This window comes from Frankliniella occidentalis, unplaced genomic scaffold (assembly GCF_000697945.3).
Source record: "Frankliniella occidentalis isolate FOCC.00 unplaced genomic scaffold, Focc_3.1 Scaffold15, whole genome shotgun sequence".
Classification (NCBI taxonomy): domain Eukaryota; kingdom Metazoa; phylum Arthropoda; class Insecta; order Thysanoptera; family Thripidae; genus Frankliniella; species Frankliniella occidentalis.
In genome coordinates this window covers 1,195,451-1,217,955 of record NW_026267145.1, presented here as the reverse complement: position 1 = coordinate 1,217,955, position 22,505 = coordinate 1,195,451, and the positions used below count along the sequence as shown (strand labels likewise).

The window sequence follows — 22,505 nt, the reverse complement described above, 5'->3', positions numbered from 1 at the left end:
AAAAAAGAAAAGATCTTCAATTATGTGATGTTTTTTATTCAAGTTAGATCATTATTTGTTATTGGTTACTGCTATATGAATAAGCTTTAATTTGCTTTTATCTCTTTGATACTTTTTCTTTTAAGTGTAATTTCTTTTTTGAAAAGAGCCTCTGTATTCATGCAGTGAACTCTTTTACATCAACTCATGCTAAGGGTGAACCTTTCGCTATTAAATAATAATTTCATCTGATTTTTTATGGCAGTACTATAGTTACTTTTGTAATTTTCAGGCCGAAGTATCATTACTAAAAAGGGAGATGGTTCCCAAGTGAAGGAATCAACTGACAGCAGCACGACTTTGGAGGACGATGATATCAAAGGTGAGTAATCCTTTTGCTTCTGTTGTGTTTTTTTGTTTTTTGTTTTTTGTTTTTTTTTGTATTTTGTGCAAGGGACTATTTTTGTTGGTGACTTCTTGAACTTGTGGTCAGCTTGCCATTGTGTTCACATTTAAAGCCACAAAGTGCACATGAAAAGTAAGCCTTGTTGTCTATCAATGTCAACTTGACTTCTGGTTTCAAGTTATAATGTTGCTTGGGGGACAGTTATCTTGTTTCTTTGGTTCATGGAAAGCTTCCCCTTGTGTGCAAGGAATGCATCAAAGCAATAATATTGTGCTAATGTCAATATTGTCATCTCATTGAAATTGTGCCTCTTTCTTTTTCATTTTTGAGGAGCTTGATAATATTTGATATCCAAACAATGTTGTGAAAAGATTACATCCTTGCGCACTAGGTCTATGCATACTTTGGGAAGCAATGTGGTTTGGTTCCAATACAGCTGGACTGTTTTTGTGATCATTTGTAGGTTTTACTCAATTTTTGTAACCCTAAACAAGACCTAATCTGTCACAAACACACATTATTTTAAAAGATCTAAAGAAATACCAAACTAAAAACAAATTATCAAAAATAAGTTATCTAATTCACACGAATTCTGTGGCTTTAAATTATTTTGTAGGCAGTGATTGATTAATGAATGATTCTATTCAACAAACCATGAATTCATTATGATCGCTTACTGCATGCATATGCTGTACCAGATCTAGTAGAATATCACTGCTTACTATAATTACCTTTAAAAGCTGTACTCTCAAATAATCTATCCATACAAAAAGTTTTAAAAACACATAGCTAAAGCGAACCAGCTGTACCTTATACGTAAACAGGGACCTCAGTCAGTGGTAGCTTTGATGCTATTGATGTAGCAAGCCTAAGCAGTTGACTAAGTATGTCATAACGCATGGGCAGGTGTATTTGTTGTGGTAATGGGTCCAATATTCTTTTCATTGATGCAATGTAGATTTCACAAATCATCTCATATTGTAGAGCAGAGTGAAGTGAGGTCGCAATTTTAAGGCACTTGAGAATTGAGGCTCTACGCTACTACAGAAGCCTCTACTGGAAGCTTCACATTTCACTATCCTTCACATCAGCACAACTTTAGTGCTTTAAAGTTGTTATTTATTTCTCCTTCTAAGTACTTTAACATAATTTGTATTGGCTTCACCCAAATTTGATGGTAATCATCCATGTTATAGCAACAGAGCTTTAAAACATTCATTCACAGTACTCAAATACCATAGTTGAGGCATTTTAATCTTGTAGTCCTCTATTAATAACCATGCTGCCATGCTATAGAGTATGGTACAGCTGTCAATCGCATCAAGAATCTATCTTTATTTTGTTCAGGTAGTAAAATCAAGCTTAAATTGAGTGGCTTGTGGCCGCATGATATTCACTTGCAAGCATGTAAAAGTAATTTGCTCACTGAGGTAAAGCACTTGGTTTATGAGAAAAAGAACTTTTACTCTAAAATCTTTTTGGTCATCTTAAAAAGAGGGGTTTGTTGCCGTTTGGGGACACTTTTGACAGGTCATGTAACACTTAAACTGCCGGAGCTGTCCACTATTAATATCTACAGTTCTGAAGTCAAGTTAAATATTTTTATTTTATGAAGAAATTTCTGTATGAAAGTTTCTGTAAAGACAAACAAGTCCTAAACCAGGCTGAACAGTTCTGTCTGTTTTGCGTTGCCAAGTGAATGGCAAGAAATCTTAGCTCAAAACCAGGGCCATGCTAACGATGAATTCTGTACTTCTATGCGTATCAAGTCCAAAATGGGTATTGCTGCACAGTTGTTGTCAACTGTGTAAAGCTTTTTGAAGACTTTTTGTTCTCCTAATTGTCTTACATTGTGTAGGATATTGTATTCTATTCTGATTCCTTCAATATTTTTTAGATGTTTGGTGTGATGTATTGTTGGTTAATATAAGCAGGAATGCGTGTGCAACCAATTGTTTTCACATCTATCTATTAATTTGCTTCCTCTTTTGTGTGATCAGAAATGTGTGTAAGCTTTTGATTTTTTATCCTGGTTGTTCCATCACAAACTTAAAATTTAATTTTTCTGGAGTTTCTTGAGAATACAACATGAAATTCTAAGCCCCTCTCACTGGTAATAATTATTTGTACCTGGTGGTGTAGCAATACTAAATTAATCAGTAAGTTGCTCATTCATGATGTTTTATAAACTTCTCCTTTGTTCTTGTAATTGCTTATACTGTGGCATATTATCAAGAACTTCAGCCTTTCTTTATTTTTAATGACATTCAGGTCATAAAATCAAGAAATGTAGGAAAGGGGCACATTGCACCAGTCTTGCATGTAACTTGGAGAGGGCAGCTTATGGAAAAACTTCTGACACACAAACGCCAATCTTTCGTTTGCTTGAGTGATCATCTAGTTTTCTTGACTTTGGCACAACCAAACACCAAAATTTGTTTCTTGTAATGAAACATTGCTTTCCAAAACTGGATTCTGTAGTTCTCACTTGGTTTGTTCTTCTAGCCATGGTAGCAATATCAACATGCCTGAAAGGGGTCCTTTTTATATACAGAGACCCTTTTATCCACATATATCTATTAAGTGCTTCAAAGCCAGATTTGTTATTGGTTATCCATCAAAAGTCCAGTTAGGAAACGCCATCCTGAAGTTTGCCGCTGACTAAGAAATGAAGATCATCCTTACTGAAGTGGAACTTGAAATGACAGCTGTCTTTTTTCATTAAATAGGATATAGGAGCCTTTCTGGTTTCATGTCAAGACATGTGGCTCTGGTGGTGTTTCTTAGATCTCATGTACCTTCTCTCTTCTCATGTTTTTGTTTACAGTTTTTTCTTTTTTTTTTACTTTCCAGTTCTGCCACAACATTTATCATTGCTTCATTACTTCATTGTAGTCTGAAGTCATTTATAACTACTCTCATTGCCTTAGACTGTCATCTGCTTTTTGCAACATCTTAATTCATCCTTAAATGCTGCTGATTGCACGCTGCACTCATTCTTCATTTTTACTTCATCCAACCACATATACATAGTCTGTAGCAAGGTGTCATATCTTAACAAAATGTGAAATACCATAAACCATTGGCATGGCTTAGGTAAGAAAATTTTTCAGAATTTAAGGGTTACACAAGCTTGATGTGTATTTTTACTTGTCTGTATTTTAAATAATTGACAATAATTCTGGTTATATTCTGGAATGCGTTGAGTTACGACACCATGATCCGTAGATAGTTTTTTTCAAATCATAACTTATTCTTTTTGATTGAGTTCCTTAAATTGGCTTTCAATAACATTGTTCATTGGCAGAATTCCTCTCTTTCTGCATGAGTTTTTTAAAAACACTGATTACAAGCCCAGTTAGGTGCATCTTTACTGGGGCTTTGCATCCAGACGACAGTAATATATCATATAAGATTTCAAATTATTAAAGTGGTCACCTCTTTTATGCATAGCGCACATGTACCTAAAATTTTAATATGTTCTATTTCCTGTAAACTCTACCCTTCTGCTCATGCCAGGTTTGTACCCTTTGTTGCAAAATCTAATTTGCATACATCTCTAGTATAATTTTGTCATATCTTTATTGTATTATTTATTACTTCACAAATTTAAACCATTTTTAATGGTAGACCTTACTTATTTTTATTTGCCTTTTTACCTAAGAATGCACTGTAAAGGTGATCGTGTTCACTATTATTAGACATCAAAAGACTGTTTCTATTTCAGATCATTATTCAGGTTAAAAGTTCTGTAGAAACCCTTTAATAACTCTCCATACTTCCATATTTACTTCAGTTCTAAGTATATGTTATCAAACTTTTTTCAAACAATTTGCATCAAGTTTTAGAGAACAACTTTCATTTAATTCTTTGTTTTGTTTTAGTCACTCTGTATCTGTTTCACATTGACTTCAATCATTCATCATACTTTCTATTTTCTAGTCATAACTTTCAAGTATTGTAGTCACATTTTCATTCAGTGAACCATTTAGTTCCCTTCATATGTTTCACCAACCAAGAGCCGTTGTCTTGCATATATCTTAAAAATTGGTTTTTATTATAGCCTTTTGTAAAACCCAATTGGGCTCTTAAGTTTTACACTCTCAAATTAGTGAATTCTATCCAATGGGCTGTGGCTTCAAGTCAACATTTTCAGATACTGTGCAATTAGGTGATTTTGATTGATTGATTAGTTCATAAGGAATGTGAAGGCATTCTGTGATTACTAAATTAATTGCCAGTGAGTTCATTACATCATTGTTTGGTTTATTTCTGAATTAACCCTTTTTAAAGGTGTAAAGTTTATAAGTTACAGAGAAATTTACTATTGAAGGTATAAGGGTTATGCTACACTACAGCAGTAATATGGGTTATTTGCGATGGAGTAGTAGTATTATTGCATGTCTTTTGTTTGAATGTGAACACTTATCTATCAAAATTTTATGTAGTATTCGTTTGAATGTTTTAAACTCTAAAGTAAGATTTTTTTATCTTCTTTTTTCAAAGAAAAGTTTTCTTGTATTATATGCACAAAATCTATGGACAAACATTGGTATTTAGCATTTGTTGTACAATATTTGATATTTGACTACAGTATGATTGCTTTGCTTGCCTGCATCTCTAGACATTAGCTGAGTCACCCTAAACTTAATTTTGTGTACTACAAGTTTGATACCAGCTAGAAAAACTTATTGAATTGGCAAATGGCACACTTTTATATTACAATTTACTACCCAACGGTGAAAAAAAAGTTCGTTGGGTTATTGGTACAGTTGGTTACACTTTCATGATATATTCAGACCTCTGCACTTTCCTCTATTTGATTTGTTGTATCTTTTCAGTTCTGAATTTACAAACAACATGTCAATTATGCCAACATCTGCAGTAAAATTATGCCTATACCTTATACCTATTTATTGGTATCCAATTTTTTTTTATCTACTTAATTTGCCAGCAGGGTGCAGAGGTCCTTTTGTATGAACTAATTTCTACAAATGTGTGTTATTTTGTGATTTGTTTCTTCGGTACTGCTCCCACTACCACTACCACTACTACTACCACTACCACTCTTCAAAAACAGAGGATAAAGTTAAGGGAGGCGTAGACCGGAGTTCGACCGTAATTGCTAAAGATCCAGAAGGTAAATTATCTCACAGTTATGATATGTATCCTTGGTTGATTATTTGCTTTTCACCATTCCTGCCCAAACTCCATTTCTTTTAAAAATACTTTTGTCTCTTTACTGCTATTTTTTTGTTTATCCCCCCTCCCCCCCTTACAATAATTTTGAAGTACCTCACATGTCCTTAGTTGCAGCCAGATAAGAGGGTTGCTTGGGCTACTAAGGCCTTGTAAACAGGGTGAGGGTGGTGGTGGAAACCCCTTCAGCAGCCCAAGCAGTCCAAGCGACCCACCTGTCTAGATGCAGCTCTTATCTTGTAGTCTACCTGATGACTGAAGAAATGCATAAGGGATTTTTCCCATCAGTTATTACAGAAAACAAAACTTCTATCATGCTACCACACTAGTAATAGTTGTTCCAAAACTGTATTTTATTCCATTCTTTGCCCTTTTCACAAATTGTCATTTGTTTAAACTACAAATGGTTTATCTTTTGTGCCCCTATGTCATTACTTCAGTTCATATGTCATTCGATTTATCAAAAGATCACTTCTCAAATTCTTATAGCTTACTTGGAAACCAAAAACACACACAAGATACAAAACATTGATTAAGCTACATCCTCACAAAATAACCAGGTCTATAATTATGGTGTACTAAATCAAAATCAAAATTTGTATCTTAATTGTTTGCAAGGAAGCTGATAAGGGACTCAGTAGTGCTATGGCATCTAAAATTCATCTGAATCCTGCTTTTTAAAAGTGATTCAATTCCAATTTCCAGTCTACAAGTCACATTCCCAGGCTACTGCAGGAAATTTTTTTTTTTTAACAATCCCAAAAATAAATTATGATGAGTTCACCTGAGTACAATGAGTGGTTTTGAATGTTATTCCATTCTGAAACAAGTACAGACTATTTTTTCATAAAGTTTAGGGTTTCGGTTTTTGGTTTTAAATTTATCTACAAAATTTATCTACCGACCTCAATAATTTGGTGTTGAATAATTTGTTGCTTGTTTGTGGGTGCCAGTGCTTCCACGTCAGCCACAATCCACTATCCAGTGAACAGTCTGCGCCCTTCATGAACTCCACCAAATCGGTGGTCCATACATTATTACTTGCGTAAGAAAACCTTGCAATTTTATAACATTTGAAAATTTCAACCAAAGTTATAAAAATTTCTACATAGAGGGTAAAATTTATTTTAGTTGGAGGATAGAGCATTTGTTAAGGTAATATAAAAGGTGTTCAGGAGTTGTTTTCATTTCTAAATACTAGATGACTTAGAAATGAACCAGTCTCTAAACATCAATGTAGAGTGGTGGCGGTGTAAGGAGCAGACGAGTGATGCATAAGAATGTGTCACACACCACTGCCCAAAAAAAACTGTACTTGTGCAGTAACTTGACAGACTGTAAATCTGCTACGACCACGCAGGTTCAACCCCTGGCGGAAGCACACCACCTCAGTCTCCAGCAAGTAACAAAGTGGGTGGCCTAAGTGCTCCCAGTGCTCCCAGTGCCCCCAGTGCACCCAGTGGGGCTCCCAAGAGTTCAGGGCTGACATTGGGGCCGTTGCTGATACAGAGCGTTCAAGGTGTGGCGTCGGCGCTGTACGTTGTGTGTGTGGCGTGTGTGGCGCAAGTGCGGACGTGGCTTGAAACATTGCGTGGAATATTTGTGTGGCATGGTGTGGCCTGTCATGATGTAACTACAATTGGCTCATGCCAGTGATATTAATCTACTAATTTGAGCCAAGTGCTATAAGTGAGATAAATGTTAGAGTTACTGTATACATGAATATTTGTATACCTTGTAGTAACTGAAAGATTAGGAGCTGTAGCAAAACATTCACTCTTAATTTATTGATATTATCCCCCAATTACCGACATGCAGATTGCTTTACGAAGGTAACATGACAAACAAAGAAATGTACACTATGTAGTGTTCCATGAAGACGTTCCTTTATTTAATTTCTCCATACTTTCCCTTAACATTCCACTTTGCTAATTGTCAAAATGCTTTCCTCTCCTCTCAACCCTTCTAATATATTGCATCACTTGGTAGCTAAAGTTAGTATAATGATACTTGTGATTTCTGGAAAGGGCATCATCTATTAATCACAATCTTGGTCACCGGATACACTGTTATATTTGGCAATGTGGAAATGTAATTAAATGCTATCTAAAAATATACCAGCTTACAATTGTAGTCATCAGAAAGTTACTGATGACGTTTAACTCCACTTTTAAGTATCTTGACTGCATTACTTATGGGATTTCCCATCCACACTTCTCAATTTCATCTGCATATGTTTAAATATCATTTTTATTGTCTCTGGAACAATATTGTGGGCTTCAAATTCTAATAAAAAGACTAAACAGCCTGCAACACATTGTTGGTTTTTAAAGAAAATCCCCAAAAGCTGATGTCAATTGGCTGATCTTGTTTTTTTCATCAGTGGTATTGTGGCTAGTCTTGAAAAAGAATTTACTGAACCAGTGAAGATTATTCTCACAGTAGGTAAGAGATCTCAGATTCCAGTCTTGATCTCCTCCTTAAACAACTTAGTTAATATAATCCCACAGAACCATCATTTTCAATAATTATCAATACAACATTCTCCATGTGACAATGTCAAAAAACTGAAGTACTGGTATACAGGTTCACTTTTCTCCAAAGATGTATCTTCAAAATTATGGGTATGTATGTCTGCTTAGCTTGGCCCATTTACTCTTTCCATAGCCTCACTTAATCATTGTCACGTGTTTGTTCTCTGCCAAATTATGCTTCTATGTCTTAACTTACCGTAAACTAAAACATGTTGCATACAAAATCTGTGAAGATACATATTGCTGTTTATCTTCTGCAACAAATTTCTTTGGTCAATGAAATAAAGCAATTTTTAGCCCCAAGTTTTAAGAAAATTGGCAGTGTTCTTCAATCTTCATATGGTTCATAACCATTTGTGTTAATTTGAAGTCATCAATTAATAGAAATTTGTTATTTCTTATACTATTTTTTATCAGCTAAACGCCAAGCCACTGGGTGATTTTTCATTTTGGTAGCGATTGATGGTCACTTTTTTTGCTCTACTTTAGTCAGACACCAAAACACTACTCTGTCTTCACACACGCATTACATTCCTCTGCACCCTATTTTTATCATACTTTCTCTTAATATTCTACCATTTTCTAAAGAATTTGTGTGGTTCATTGGTTTCTTTCTTCTGTCTGACTCTCTTTGCATGTTCAGGATACCTTCCCAAACAACAAACCGTTCTCTTCAAGTCTGAGACTCCCCTGAAATTGAACGACCCTACATGTTTTAGTTGCAATGGAAGTGATTCATCTGGTAAGACCAATAATGTGCCAAGTCAGTCTCTATTTTCTTTTTTAAATCTCTCAATGGCCCCTATCCGAGGGGTACATCACTCCGATTCTGGGCGTACACCTACTTTTAGTCGATTTTTTTGGGCCGTGACTTTTTGACTTTTTTTGACTTTTTTTGACTTTTTTTGTACTTTTATTTGACTTTTTTTTTGACTTTTTGATCAAATTTATTTGACTTTTATGATTTTTTCCCTGCTATTTTTTTTAAATAAGGGAGAGTTGTAATTTTTGGGCTAGTAATAAGGTTTTTCCAAGACTTTTTGGTACTATTTATAGCATGAATCGAATAAGAAGAAAATTCGTTAATCAGAGTACACCCCCTAAGTAAAAAGAACAAGGTATTTTCAGTATTTACGTTTTTTGGTGAAGAAATCCCATGAAATCCGATAATTTTATTTTTCTCTCTTCACCCACCACCCACCCCCCTCCCTCTTTAAAAGACAGTGATCTAGGACTTTCCGATACAATCACAGTTCCGTAGCTTTTTGGCCCCTTACAGGCAGATATTGCACTCGCATGTTGACTTTCTGTTGACTTTTTCAGTGCCTTTTCTCTGACTTCTCGTCGACTTCTCGTCGACTTTCATTGCCTTTTTTTTGACTTTATTTGACTTTTTTGACTTTTTATTTGACTTTTTGACTTTTTTTGACTTTTCAAATGACTTTTTGACTTTATCTTGACTTTTTTCTTGACTTTTTTAAGCGCGTACACCTACTTTTAAGAGTGGTGTACCCCTCGCCCCTATCTCAATAATATCTTAGCTCTGCTAGAAAGAAATTTAGGACTTTATATGAAACTATTTAATGCTGTAGCACATGTGTTAACCACATGCCATGTGTTATTCTGAAACATTAACATGGTTGTTGTCCCAATAAGTTACAATTTTGTCTAAAATAAGCACGAATCCTCCATACTTTAATTGATTCCACACAACTTTGAGGTGTTACAAGTGCGACATGTAGTTCTGCTTTCTCATTATTTGTTAAACTTATTTTTTAAAAGTTTTGTATTAAGCTTCTTTTATTTTTTATTTACTCACTGTTTTCTGTTTTTGATTTCTCTTTTTGTTTTAATGCTTGTGATTGTTATTTTTGTTTGTTTGTTTGGTGCTGTGTGCATGTGCTTGGCGTTTCACTTGGCATACACATGGTGCGTGCGCACTTGCTTATCTCAGAAGATCTGGAGAACTCACATTACATCCCCCTCACTGGAGAATCGGATGAAGCTGATGGTAAGTCTATAAACTCCTGGATAGATTTTACTCACACCCGTCCGCTTCAACTAATCACTGGAGAGCATAAACTCTAGCTTACCATGAATGCAATTCCTCAAATGTCAAAACCCCTCCTTTGTTACGAATCAGTTTATTTTTTTGGTTACTTTTGGGAGGGCTTGTGAATCTGAAATTGATTGTAATGGTTGCCAAGGTAAAACAGAAATCATACATTTATTGAATAAATATTTTAGGTGTACATAGTTAACATGAGTGCCATATCTTACTTATTTTAACAAAGAAATTACTGAAAACCCATATCAGCAACCTTACTCATAAAGATTTTGAATTACAAACTTACTTGAACTTTCTGAATTTGTCTAACTGCTTGAAAAACTTCACACCATTTATTCACCTGGTTAGAAAACATTTGTGATTGGACATTTGCGTGCTGGCCATACCCTTCGCTGCTTGAGTTCAACCAAGCAGCACAAATTAGTTATACCCAAAGATGCACTCTGTATGAGTTAATAGCTGGAGAATAAACATGTAAAATCATTATCAGGTCTTGTAATCTTAACTGAAGCTTGGATACTTAAACCAAAACTGCTGGACATGCAAGTGTTCATACATTCTGCTTCTGACTTTACATAAAATCTTCTTCCTTCTTTGCTTTAATTTTCCTCTTTTTCTCTTATACATACTGCACCATCTATGTTAAGCTTTTTGTCTAATCAACTAATATGATGCTTATTTGGTCCATCTAACATTTGGTTTGGATTTGTCTGATCTGGTTGATGCATAGAAATAAGGATTGTGTGCCCAAACAAGACATGTTCGCAGCTCTCAACAAGTTCCTATGGCTCAGGTAAGAACGGGAGGATTCGTTGTAATACAATGCTTCTTTTCCTTGACTTTAAATGCCTGCTTCCTTTTTTTCAAATTCCAATTCAAATTAGAACAATATTTTGCTCTTGTTTTGCCCTATTTCAGAAAAAAGAAAGAATAATTTTCTTTTTGTACAAATTGTTCTTATTATTTTATCTATCTCTATCATTGCTGTATAATTGTGCTACATTTAATTGAATGAGCTTCAACATGAATTTGCATGTTTTGATTGTAAGGTTATTTTCCTTTGCCCGCTTGTTCATTTAAATGTTGTGGCAGTTCTACTGTTCAACAGGATTCATATTTGATCCGGAGTAATACCCAAATTTATCTTTATTGTTTTGTGTTTTTCTTATGCAGTACTTCATACCTACCGACATGATTGTAACGCCTCAAAAGTCTTTGGCAGTATTGTAACACTTTTCAATGTTATAGACGTGTTTAATATGTTTGGGTTCTAATTTCAACCACAATTTTAATGTTTTAAAGTTGCCTCCGTGGTCAGTTATAAAAGTCGTTACAATTTTGTGAAGATCAATTGAGATGCTGCAATTGTGTTTTATTAAAATACATGAGCTCTGTATAATATTTTTGTCAAATACAAATGTAATAAAACTCCTCATTCTTTACGCTGAGTGATCATGTATCCTTCCTGAGATGAAGATTAATCAAGTTGGATACAAGAAGTTCTTATCTATATAAAGTATTGTTCCACAGAAGAAACAGAATGCTGGGTGTTGTTGGAAGAAGTACATGTAGTAATATAACAAGCAATTTGTAACAAATGCAGCTTTTGTTAAAACTGTGAAGAGAAAATTCACACTTCAATAGTCATCAATGGATACTGAGACACTGTTCTGTTATTTCTTTTCTTTTCTTTTCGATAATGTTTGGTTAAACGTTCTGTGTGATTAGATGTTCCTATGCCCTTATATATGTTTCCTCGGGTATTATTTCTACTTTAACCATATTTTTATCATAATACCTAATTCATACATCTTTCTTATCTTCAGTAAAATCCTAATATCTGTTCATTCATCTAGGTTCTTGATCCTTTCCCCTTTTAATTTTCAGTGTACTATTGACTGAATCTCTTGGTTTCCTAATAATCCTATCTGGTTTTTCAACATTTTCTGTGTTTGTTCCAGCTCGAAAGCAAGAGATTATAAAGATGACAGAGCAGTTGATTGAGGCAATTAATACTGGAGAGTATGAAGCATATACGTAAGTAAATGTTCATTAGAAAGTTGTCAGCTTATTAAATGGATATTCTCCTTAAAAATATTTATTCAATATGATAATTTTTTTGTCCATAAATGGATTTTAGGAAAATTTGTGATCCTCACCTTACTGCATTTGAGCCTGAAGCGCTCGGTAATTTAGTTGAAGGGATGGATTTCCACAAATTTTACTTCGACAATGGTAACTATTAATTTGTTTTCTACTTTAAAAAAAAATTCTGAGCTCCTTCATTAATGATTATTTTTATTACTCTTTGAGTATTAGGTAAAAACTGCAAGGCACTGAATACAACCATCTTGAATCCTCATGTGCATCTAATGGGGGATGAGGCTGCTTGTATTGCTTATGTTCGTCTCACTCAGTACATGGACAAGTAAGTTGCACTGCTCATCCTCTCCACTTTGAAATATTAAATTAACGCTTAGTCCTTAATCATTATTTTGTTTTAACAGGCAGGGGCAAGCACACACTCATCAATCTGAGGAAACACGTGTGTGGCACAAGCGTGATAACAAGTGGCAAAACGTTCATTTTCATCGATCAAGTGTGACCCCACCTTTTGCCATGAAATAGATTTTTATTATCTAAATGGTGGCAACATTTGTCACTAGAAAATCTTTAATCAACACTTGGAACTTTGCTGAAATCCAGCCTAAGTGTGTCATGCCAAGAAAAGCACTATGTTCTGTTCTACTTCTTGTTGACATACAAAGGATCTCTTGGGTTGAACAATGATTTAATTAATTTACCTGCTTGTTCACCAGCCTAGTCACTTGACCCACTTGCCATGGACTTTTCAGTATTCTTGTAATGTAGGGTGTGACGGGTAAAAGTTAAACTGCCCATAATTTGGGAAGTGTCTTGTGTTTTTCATCCTTGTTTTTTCATGCTGTTATACATGCAATATAACATGTGAGTTCTTTTACTTAATGAAATGATTGTCAGATTGTGCTGAGCACATTTTGTGTGGGGATGCTTCTCCCAGTTGCATCTTATGAACACCCATTAGTTGAGCATTTGTATTATAAAGAGTGTTATATTCAAGTTTTTTCGCCATTGTTTTTCATTGTGCTTTTATTGAGATTTTTGTGATATGACATTGTTTTAAACTATTTCAACGAATCATTTTATATACTGTAGTTTCATGTTACTTTTAATTGTGTGAAGGTGTACTTAATGGGCGTTTGTTAAAGAAGCCTTTGCCCCAGCACCTGTTATGGAACCTGTTTTGCTTCTGTTCACAAGGCTATTTGAAGTACAATTTGATTGTTTCTATTATTATTTTTTTTATACCCTTGTTAGAATATAGCTAGGGACTGCAGCACGATTTAGTACCACCAATTTGTCTTACCTTAATCTAAAACAGTTTCTATTGAAAAAAAATCCAGATATCCCCATTTAGGCAAATAATTTTCTAATTATCAGAAGCATGCATAACTTTCAAGATTGAGAAAGTATAATTTCATTCTGTAATGGATACCATACATCCCTTGAAATAAGCAGAAAAATGCACTTGTCAAAGAAAGACCCCTTAGGCTTGTGTTAAGTCCTTAACCACCTACCTAATATTTCTTAAAGCAAAGTCTCTAAGAGTCTTCTGTATTACTTTGTTTTCTGAAGTAAGTAATAATACCCATTGGCTTGGGCGATTGTACTTTACCTCTGTACTAATTTTCATGGAATGAAACTAAAATTGCCGCAAATCAAAGACTGAGATTGGATGCAATGGGAGACATTTTGGAGAGAAGAAATGGAGTTGCAGTCCCTGATAATAGTTAGGATGATGAAATAAGCTGGTTACTGGAGCTCAGACTGTATGGCAGTCCTAATTTGGTAGTTTTACTGTTATGTCAGGAACCCAAAACTCTACTTTCCCAATTGTTAAATATTTAAAGTGTGTGATAAAGCTAAAAAAGGAAAAAAAAAACTGTCAAAAAAAAAAAAAAATGATCATGTATGTTCACCATTTTTTCTCAACTCTCACCCTTACAGGGTATGCTACTTTTCCTGACACTTTCTTGAGGTTTCTTGTTTTTTCTCAGTTAATGCATGGACCTGAACATTTATCAGGCTGCTTTCTATTGTATTTGTAGTTGGTTTCCCTGTTTTAAAATTTAAACATTAATCCTACTGTTTCATGATAAAACTTCTTTTGCCTTTCATTCACCTTAGACGTTTAACAGATTTTGAATTAACCACCAACATACTTTTGAATGATAACCTTTTATTTATTTTGTTTACATATCTACATTACTTTGTTTCCTCCATGATGTAATATCACTGATGAGAGAATTGTAGTGTTTGCCTATGTGATATGTGTGTACATGACAAAACAGCATACAAGTTTGTGCAGTTCAGGAGCTCTAATTTACAGATACAATGTTGCATAGATTATTTGTTTCTATTGTTTAGTTCTCTTAGTTTGCTCATATTCACGAGGAAGTGATGTCACAAAGCTACACCTAAAAACTGAGCATTGCATAAACTTCTGATTTTTAATCAACCTTTTGACTGTGTTTAAGGATCAATGTGAATAATCATGGGACTTAGTGCTGGTTGTCTTCCCAAGCAACAGCCATTAGTTACTCCAAAATACATGCTGAAGTTTCCTATTTGGGCAGTAAAACTGTTCAATCAGTTTACAATTAGCAATGTCGATTTGACTGATAACCCAACGACTCAAGATAAGTGTATTGTAACGACTGCAAGTAATGAACTGCAACTCTTCTGTGTTGCATTCTGTTCCCACTAGTCGTTAATGTGTCTAATATTTTCCACAATGATTCTACAATATGTAGTAGAGTTTGAAAATCGTCTGTAGGTGTCTTTTTCTTATTCGCTAGTACTTACCTCTTTTTATTCCAGTATCCTGAGCGTTGAATGCGTTTTGGTCTGGTTTTTTGTGGCTCTTGGAGAGTGTCATGCAATGCTGTGTACAACTATTTATAATATATCCATGTTCCCAAATTTATGTGGTTGTTATTCAAATTGTAACTGTTAAAACAGTCAACAAGTTTCTTATTATCTAAGCATGTAAGGTATTGTGCTGTTAAAGACTTCAAGTTTTACTTACAAGTTTTAATATTGTATTATATTGTAAATCAAAACAAAACTACAAATCATAAAAAGGTATTGTCCTTAATAATATTTTAGAAGGTTCAGAAACAATTTGCTGAGCTATTTAAATTCTAGCAATTTGCTAAAAAAAAAACTAACTAAAAATTAAATCCCTTAAAATTTTTCAATGGTTATCTCTCTTGTTTTGAAATTTCCATGTAAGCATAATTACAGGAGCTGTTCCATTTTATAAATTCTTGTGCTTTGTGTGCTTTGTAAACAATTCTGCTTCATTTTAGTTTGAAATAATGCATCAGTATCAAGTAAAGTATTGAACTTCAGATTGTACTTAACTTAATTTTTCCCTGGTTTCTGAAATTTGGATGTATTTGCACATAATTTTAGGTAATAAGCTATGTGACATAGCTGTTAACATTTCCTTTTTTATGTGGTGTTGTACTGCAAACCTTTTGAGGGATGTTAATGGTGTTGTGAGGTTTAGGAAAATGATGGAATGCCTCTGGCCAAAGGGTTGATGCTGTGGTTAGCTTTATGACAGAAAATTATCTTCCCTCACATAGTTCCAATTTTACTTACCACAGCATTGGAATGTATGAGCCTCAACAAATTCCAAAGAGCACAAGTATGAGTATGCTTTCTCTCTGAACAATTAAACATTCCTTGCGAGATAATGTTGATTTTTCAGTGGACATGACCTCCTATTCTAAAATTTGTTATTGAGCCAATTTACTCTTCCAACGAAAACCAGTATCAAAGTGTCAAATTGAATTTTATTTTAACTGAGCCAGTTTCACTTAGGGAAGATTACTGCCCTACTCTACGCTCTAGCTACACAATTCAGAGAGATTTATTTCGTCTCATGTCTAAGTTAATTTGTAGAGTATTTATTACAAAATTTAATTGTTAATCTTCTCACTTATCCAATCAAAGTCAGGTATGATCACAAAATTGTATCAGATATTTGAATCAATAAACGAACTGTGTAACAAAACATAAAAATTGTGATTATTACAGTGAATTTAATTCTGAATCAACATTACTATCATCTCTAAAATATTCAGTTCTCATTTCCTTGAACTGTGATCTCAAGGTTAGCAGCATTTTAAAATCTGATTGTTTTGTGTAAGTGTATATGTTAATTTTGGATCAGTTCTAATTTTTGAACATTTTATTCTTAGATCTATCTCGCAAGTGACAGCTGAGAGCTCATGTCATGCTGAGGCCTTTTCCATCAGATATAATTTTAGTGGAAAACAACTTTCTGATAGTTTCATTCTCCCTCTCAGAAAGTATACATTGCGACGTAAAACATAATTAAATTCTCTGATCTCACAACTTCCCTTTCTTTGCTGTAATCCTAAACTATAATAGACATATGTGCAAGATGAATACTAATTGTAATGCAACAATGTGTTTGTAGATTGTATATGTTGGACTCAGACTTGACGTGAGCCAATTGAACTTCAACTCCTACTTTTTAAGTTTGCGTTTGAAATTCAGCTCTTTTTCAAATCGATAGGAAGATGCTTGAGCTGTCTGGCTGTCCTTGCTGTCAAAAGTGTTGTTAAAACTCTCTAAATAGAACTTCTTGCCAAAGGTAATACATTTCTATCAATTTTTCTGACGCTTATATTAAACAGAAGCATTTATATATTAAATTTGGGGCAAGTATTTCTTCAAGCTATGGATACCTTGCATCCGTAAGCTTCTGGCACAAAACCACATAAGCCATAGAGTAATGGAGCTCATTCAAGGTTATTGTTCGTTATGTAATGAATCATGTAATGGTTATTTCTCTTTTTTATTATGCAATGCGTTTTAATAAATGTTACAATTGTTACCTTTCAAATTTCATTATTTACATATTTGAGTAATGGTTTGAAAATATGTGATGTGTGTAGTGGTGACATGTCTCTGACATTGCCACACCAAATGTGCACATTTTGCTGTCCTTTCTTTTTAAAAATGTGCCCAGACCCTTCTCAGCTAACTTTTTTTAAATTATTAGCTTCTTCTTTTTGCATATGTGTGTAGCTTTTATTGAACTTCAGAGAAAACAAACTGATGATCCTGTTATTGGTATAAAATAAGATCTAAATAAGATGTTTATTGTCGCTCTCTTTATCCAGTCACATATATTTTATTTATATCAAAGCATAAGCCAGTTACTTTTCTGTTCATTTAACTCTAGCCATTTTACAACAGTTAAGATAACTTTCAGCTGTTTGCTGAGAGGGTATATCATTATCTGCATGAGCTGATGCTACCTGCTCTGGTAGATTTTAATGTTTTAGATGTGATTCACTCCCATATGATCATGTTTGTGATTTCTTTCCCTTTTTTCCCTCTTGATTTTCAGTTAAATGATTGGCTGGCCTAATTGTTAATACAAATTTCATTTGAATACACTGAATTTCGCGGTGTACATCGGACTTTTTATTAAAACTATCATCCTCTCTTCTCTACACCATATGATTCCTGCTCAGTATTGTTACAACTACTAATGACAGTTAAAATATAGGAGATAAAAGATTAGGCAATAGTTTTCCACAAAAAATTTATTTTAATTCAAAATATAATAACATTGCAAATTGAAGGAGTTACATTACAGACAAAAATATGCACATCTTATCCAGGGGATTGTATTTACAGTCACTTAAATGATCTTCTTCTTCTGCTTAGTGTTCGAGTGTCTCCAATTCCAGAAGTGACAGATGAAAATATTCGTTGGGTACTGGCAGTGCCAGGTGTCAGTTTTATCATTGCTGAGTCACTATCATCAGAATCATTTCCCCGGGTGGAACTGTCATCAATTGCTTTCAAAGCTTTCAACAATGCCTCTTTGTGGGACGCTTCCATTTCTTCATCTGTGCTTTTACTGTGACTGCACTCTTCTTGTACATTAGGTTCTTTTTTGGGAGGACTCATGGGACGTAAATGTGATAATGGTATACTCTCAATCATAAAACCACCACTGGAATCATCATGATCTAGGAAGCTTTCCAGATTACTTTTCTTTCCTAAAATATTTTCATTTTGGGAATTGGAAAATTTAGACAAGTCAGTCTCTTTGCTATGACTATCACTGTTAGTACTAGATTGCTGGTTACTGTTTAAATGAGCTGAAACTGTAGAGTTCTCTTCAAGTAGGTTTATTTTAACTGGAGATGAATCCCCATCCGGTTTAATTTTAATTTTAGTTGTAGAGGGTTTTGCCTGATGACACTCTCCCTTCAAGGCAAAAGTAGCATTTGCCAAGGTTGCCACATGCTTTGCAGACTTCAAATCAAGAGATGCCAGTGATTTCGAAATGTCCTCCTCAAAATTTGTACCATGTTTTGTTGACAATTCAGAGAGCATAGCAACAGCATCTTCATATTCTCTCTCTAAAACTTCATTGCATACTGTCCCAAATGAGCTGCTGCTTTCTGTCATTCTTTTTGCTCTATGAGCATCAAGATTTATATTGAACTCAGAAATTTCTTTTCTTTTAGCATCTCTATAAAACTGATAAGAACTTGACTTCATATTAATAGGTACAGTTGGACTATTTTCCTTGGTGTCGTTCACAGTATGCTCTGGTGACGAGTCCAAACTTGTAGAAAACTCATTGTTTTTTTCTAAGTAAGTTACCTGGGAGAGGAACATGTTTACACTATAGGCAGGTATATATTAACCAAATACCTCGTCACGATTATCATAACAAGTTATACTCACTGGTCTAGAATCTAGCTCAACTAAGCTTGGAGTATTGATGGAAGATATGAGTAAACCAGTTTCCTTGTTTGTTTTCGTAAATCGAGAATTAGGAGGAGGGTTTCTTTCAACTGAAATTCTCCTAGCAACTTTATGATCTCCTGGAAGTCTGAAAAAAATCCAATCGATGTAATTTTGTATTTTGTGCACAGAAATGCAAAATTTAGTTTCCAATGAGCAAATCATTGAAAGAGCTGCTCAACCACAGTATAATTTCTATTAAATGCATTGACATACGAAGTTCAACTTACTTTATAGCAGATAGAGATTTTCCCACACGATCCATTGAAGATGGTAAACTATTTCTCTCCTTTACCTACGAGGTCAAACTCCATTTTAATAAACAGTTCAGTCATATTCAAGAGCTGCTTACATGTTTCTCACCTGATCTAACTGCATTTGAAGCTGTTCCATTTTTGCAAATGTTTGTTGTAATTCTGATTGAGTCGTTTTATGTTTCTGCATTTCTTGTTGTAATTGAAATTTTAAATTCTTTGTTTCTAGAAGCACTTTTCGGTTGAGCACCTGAAATGGATGTAAAAAGTTTTGCTTACTATACATTTTTATTTTTTTTATTTTTAAAGAGCACAGTCCTAGAAATAAATATGAATGAAAATATATCACATATGTGGCTTACTTGAATTGTACTAGACTGATTTTCAACTGTAACTTTTAGATCATGTACTTGTGTAGTCAAAGCTTCCCGCTCCCCAAGATTTCGGTCTTTTGAGAGTCTCAACAAATGGGCATGCTGTTCCTTTAAATTCTGGAGCTCTATGTCACGTTCTTTAAGTGTGTTTGTTACACTTCTAAGTTGATGTTTCAGCTTGAAAGCATTAACAAAAATGGTCAATTAGAAACATGCTCTACAGAAACCACCAAGTGTACACCCAACTCTAGACTCACTGTTTTGTACTTGGTTCGTAGAACTCGGACTTCCTCTTGATGTGACCTTACAAGTTGGGGAAGCTGAGCCTGTGTACCCTCATATCTGTCAAGAGCCAAATCTTGCCGCTTTTGCAGAGATCGAAGAAGTCTATTCTCTGTACAGAGCTCCTAAAATCAGAAACAAGGGAAACTATGTACACAAAATAAATTTTGTGCTAAGTAGGAAACTCGTTCTTTAACCAAACCAGGGTAGTTCTTCAAAATCAGTTCGTGCTTTTATCTCAGAGTAATGGGGGAGAAGTGTGTGACGATAAAAGGTACATTTTAAACGCCCGCGCGCTCACTGTGAAGTAGTTACTATGTCCGTCCACAGGTGGCAGCATGGATGGCGCCGCCATAACCTCACGTACTCCTCCACCGTCACGGGACTTGCAATTTTTTAGGAGGAATCTATTAAGTAAACTCGTTAAAATGCTTCGATAGCGACTCAAAACATATTAATAAAACAGTTTCATTAACATCTCAGAAGTTCAAAGATGCATGCATGATACATTTTCGTTGCTTAACACTACGTTTTTCAACATGCTCAAATAAGCTCTGGTCTGGGACTTAGAATGAAAACACGCAAAATTTGTTAAGAGTGCTCAAAATTATGCTATTAAACCTGAAAAAAGGTTCGTTGCTTTAATTGAGACCAGCGTCCCCGCTCTACAGTGGTACTATTGTCATGTCTGTAGGTGTTGTGTGTTCTGAGATGAAAACAGGAACAGGAAAAGCGTGACACCGCACTGAGAACAATGCTCGTTCTTCCTACCACCACGAAGGTGAAGTGGGATGGTAAAGAACGAGTAAAAAAACTATGACTTTTAAGAAGAATGCTTTTCTTCCTGCAAGCCTATAAGAGCAAATTTTAATTACATTGAGATGAAGATGCGCCTCTGATAACTGATTCTGTAATTGCTTCAGTCTAAGCAACTTTGCTGACATGACTCTCTGGGTGAATGAGCTCAAATTATCTTTCGATGCTATGTTCAAATCTAAGCGAGTGCAGTTAGGATGAGATGACTGATAAGGATGATGATCAAGACCTGAAATGTGAAAGGAATTAGCAATCTGAGGAAAGGCAACACAGTTCACAAATTTCAGAGCATAATTTCAGTGCAAAACTAAGCATTACATAGCTTTGGGATCTGGTGAGTCTAGAGCAAGATGGGGACTAACAGCATACTTTGGGAAAACCACGTGTAAAACTTGCTCAGAACATTTTATAAGAAATCCTCAGGAAGGACCTGAGAAAAGTGTGAAATGCTTTTTTAATCCTTTTATTTTAATAAGGAAAAAGTTAGCATACCCTTAGTGTGCAGTGCCAAACAGCAAAGAGCATAAGCGAAGTAAAATGAAAGATTTTGCCTCTCTTTTTACCTTTGATAATGAATAAAAAAAATTAACTCTCAAATAAAAATTTGATAAGCACCCCCTGGAATTATTCTAGGTTGTGAAGCTGAAAGCTGATTTACCAGTATTGTGTGAATGTGTACTATTGCTATGCATAATTAGTGTCGGGAAAGGTGAACTGGAAGAGATTAACAATATTCATAACTTGAGCCAGAGCAGTGGGGGAATTCCCTTTCAGAGTGGTACTGCCCATTATGTGGCTCACTCTTAACTGGGAATAATATTTGATAAAGTGCTCATGAAGTAATTGTGTGTGCAAAGGAAACTGAATGTCAAACCAGAATGGCCCTGAAGTCGTTTCTTGCATAGAACAGAACCAGTGGCAACAGCACTTAAACTTTTCTTCTGCCGAGCAGATTTGTTAGAGAACTGTTTAATTGGTGCTATCAATTCTGCTCCTTGCTCTAGTGTCAATAATTTATCAGATGGTTGCAAAGGAGACTTTGTACCTCCACTTTCTATTTTCAAGGCAATGAAATGACAAACAGAACAGTTAAGGAGGATAGATTATAAGGGAGACACTTTTTAGAGGAGATCAAGCAACCAGTTCGACATAAAAATATGGAAATTTAAATCATTTAAAGTGCAGAATAGATTTACCTGCGGCTGTTCGCTGCATATTCCTACGTATTTTATGCGACGCTAAGCAAATATAAGACGAATTATGTGAAATATCCTCTGTCCAATTGGGCTAGCAGAAAATTCTGATGATTGTTGTTGATTGTTGTGTTCGTCGTTTGGTGTTAACAGTTTGGGCCAGCTGCGTCAGCTGGCGCAGCTGCTCGAGTAGCAGAACATTTTAGTCAAAGGCGGAGGGGGTGCACCATACTCCGATATGAATGGATCACCATACCCACACAAGGCTGGAACCTCCACAAAATAAATCATCACAACTGCTAGAAGTGCGAAATGAGTTGCCTGTGCATTGTTTTGTAACTGTTATTATCAGACCCTTAATCCAGCCACAAAATCTCTATCGGGTGCCGTTCGTCTTTCTACTGTTTTTCCAATTGGAGATGAGATATGAAAGCGTTAGGTCGCTGTGTGACGGTTCCAGTAGACTGCGCCACCGCGCGTGCGCTGCCCC

General features: G+C 34.9%; 2 protein-coding genes across 37 annotated transcripts in view; one reads left to right on the top strand and one right to left on the bottom strand.

Moving 5' to 3' along the window:
- LOC113211774 (calcium/calmodulin-dependent protein kinase type II alpha chain) overlaps nucleotides 1-17,744 on the top strand; it is a 92,015-nt gene extending 74,271 nt beyond the window's left edge. For 2 of the 31 annotated variants that reach the window (XM_052263892.1, XM_052263895.1), the window contains exons 12-20: nucleotides 272-361; nucleotides 5,466-5,525; nucleotides 8,762-8,860; nucleotides 10,073-10,129; nucleotides 10,917-10,979; nucleotides 12,148-12,223; nucleotides 12,327-12,421; nucleotides 12,500-12,614; nucleotides 12,694-17,744. In XM_052263892.1, coding sequence (XP_052119852.1) covers nucleotides 272-361; nucleotides 5,466-5,525; nucleotides 8,762-8,860; nucleotides 10,073-10,129; nucleotides 10,917-10,979; nucleotides 12,148-12,223; nucleotides 12,327-12,421; nucleotides 12,500-12,614; nucleotides 12,694-12,814 — 776 coding nt within the window. In that variant the 3' untranslated portion in view covers nucleotides 12,815-17,744. Of the gene's footprint in view, nucleotides 1-271; nucleotides 362-5,465; nucleotides 5,526-6,944; nucleotides 7,104-8,761; nucleotides 8,861-10,072; nucleotides 10,130-10,916; nucleotides 10,980-12,147; nucleotides 12,224-12,326; nucleotides 12,422-12,499; nucleotides 12,615-12,693 lie in introns of all 31 variants that reach the window. The other 29 variants (XM_052263897.1, XM_052263901.1, XM_052263909.1 and 26 more) reach the window with 21 other exon arrangements.
- Nucleotides 17,745-17,862: 118 nt separating this feature from the next.
- On the bottom strand, nucleotides 17,863-22,477 carry LOC113211784 (lebercilin-like protein). 6 transcript variants are annotated; one of them, XM_052263887.1, is made up of 10 exons: nucleotides 22,272-22,477; nucleotides 22,019-22,196; nucleotides 21,697-21,876; nucleotides 20,882-21,051; nucleotides 19,982-20,131; nucleotides 19,713-19,901; nucleotides 19,460-19,600; nucleotides 19,327-19,391; nucleotides 19,037-19,184; nucleotides 17,863-18,952 (listed from the first exon to the last, which is right to left on the bottom strand). In XM_052263887.1, exons 2-10 carry the CDS (start codon nucleotides 22,035-22,037, stop codon nucleotides 17,972-17,974), a joined length of 2,043 nt encoding a protein of 680 aa, XP_052119847.1. In that variant the 5' UTR covers nucleotides 22,038-22,196; nucleotides 22,272-22,477; the 3' UTR covers nucleotides 17,863-17,971. The 6 variants fall into 6 exon arrangements, with proteins under 6 accessions (XP_052119847.1, XP_052119848.1, XP_052119846.1 ...); XM_052263888.1 differs by having other exon boundaries at nucleotides 22,276-22,477; XM_052263886.1 differs by lacking the exon at nucleotides 22,272-22,477 and having other exon boundaries at nucleotides 22,019-22,265.
- Between the last annotated feature and the right edge of the window lie 28 nt (nucleotides 22,478-22,505).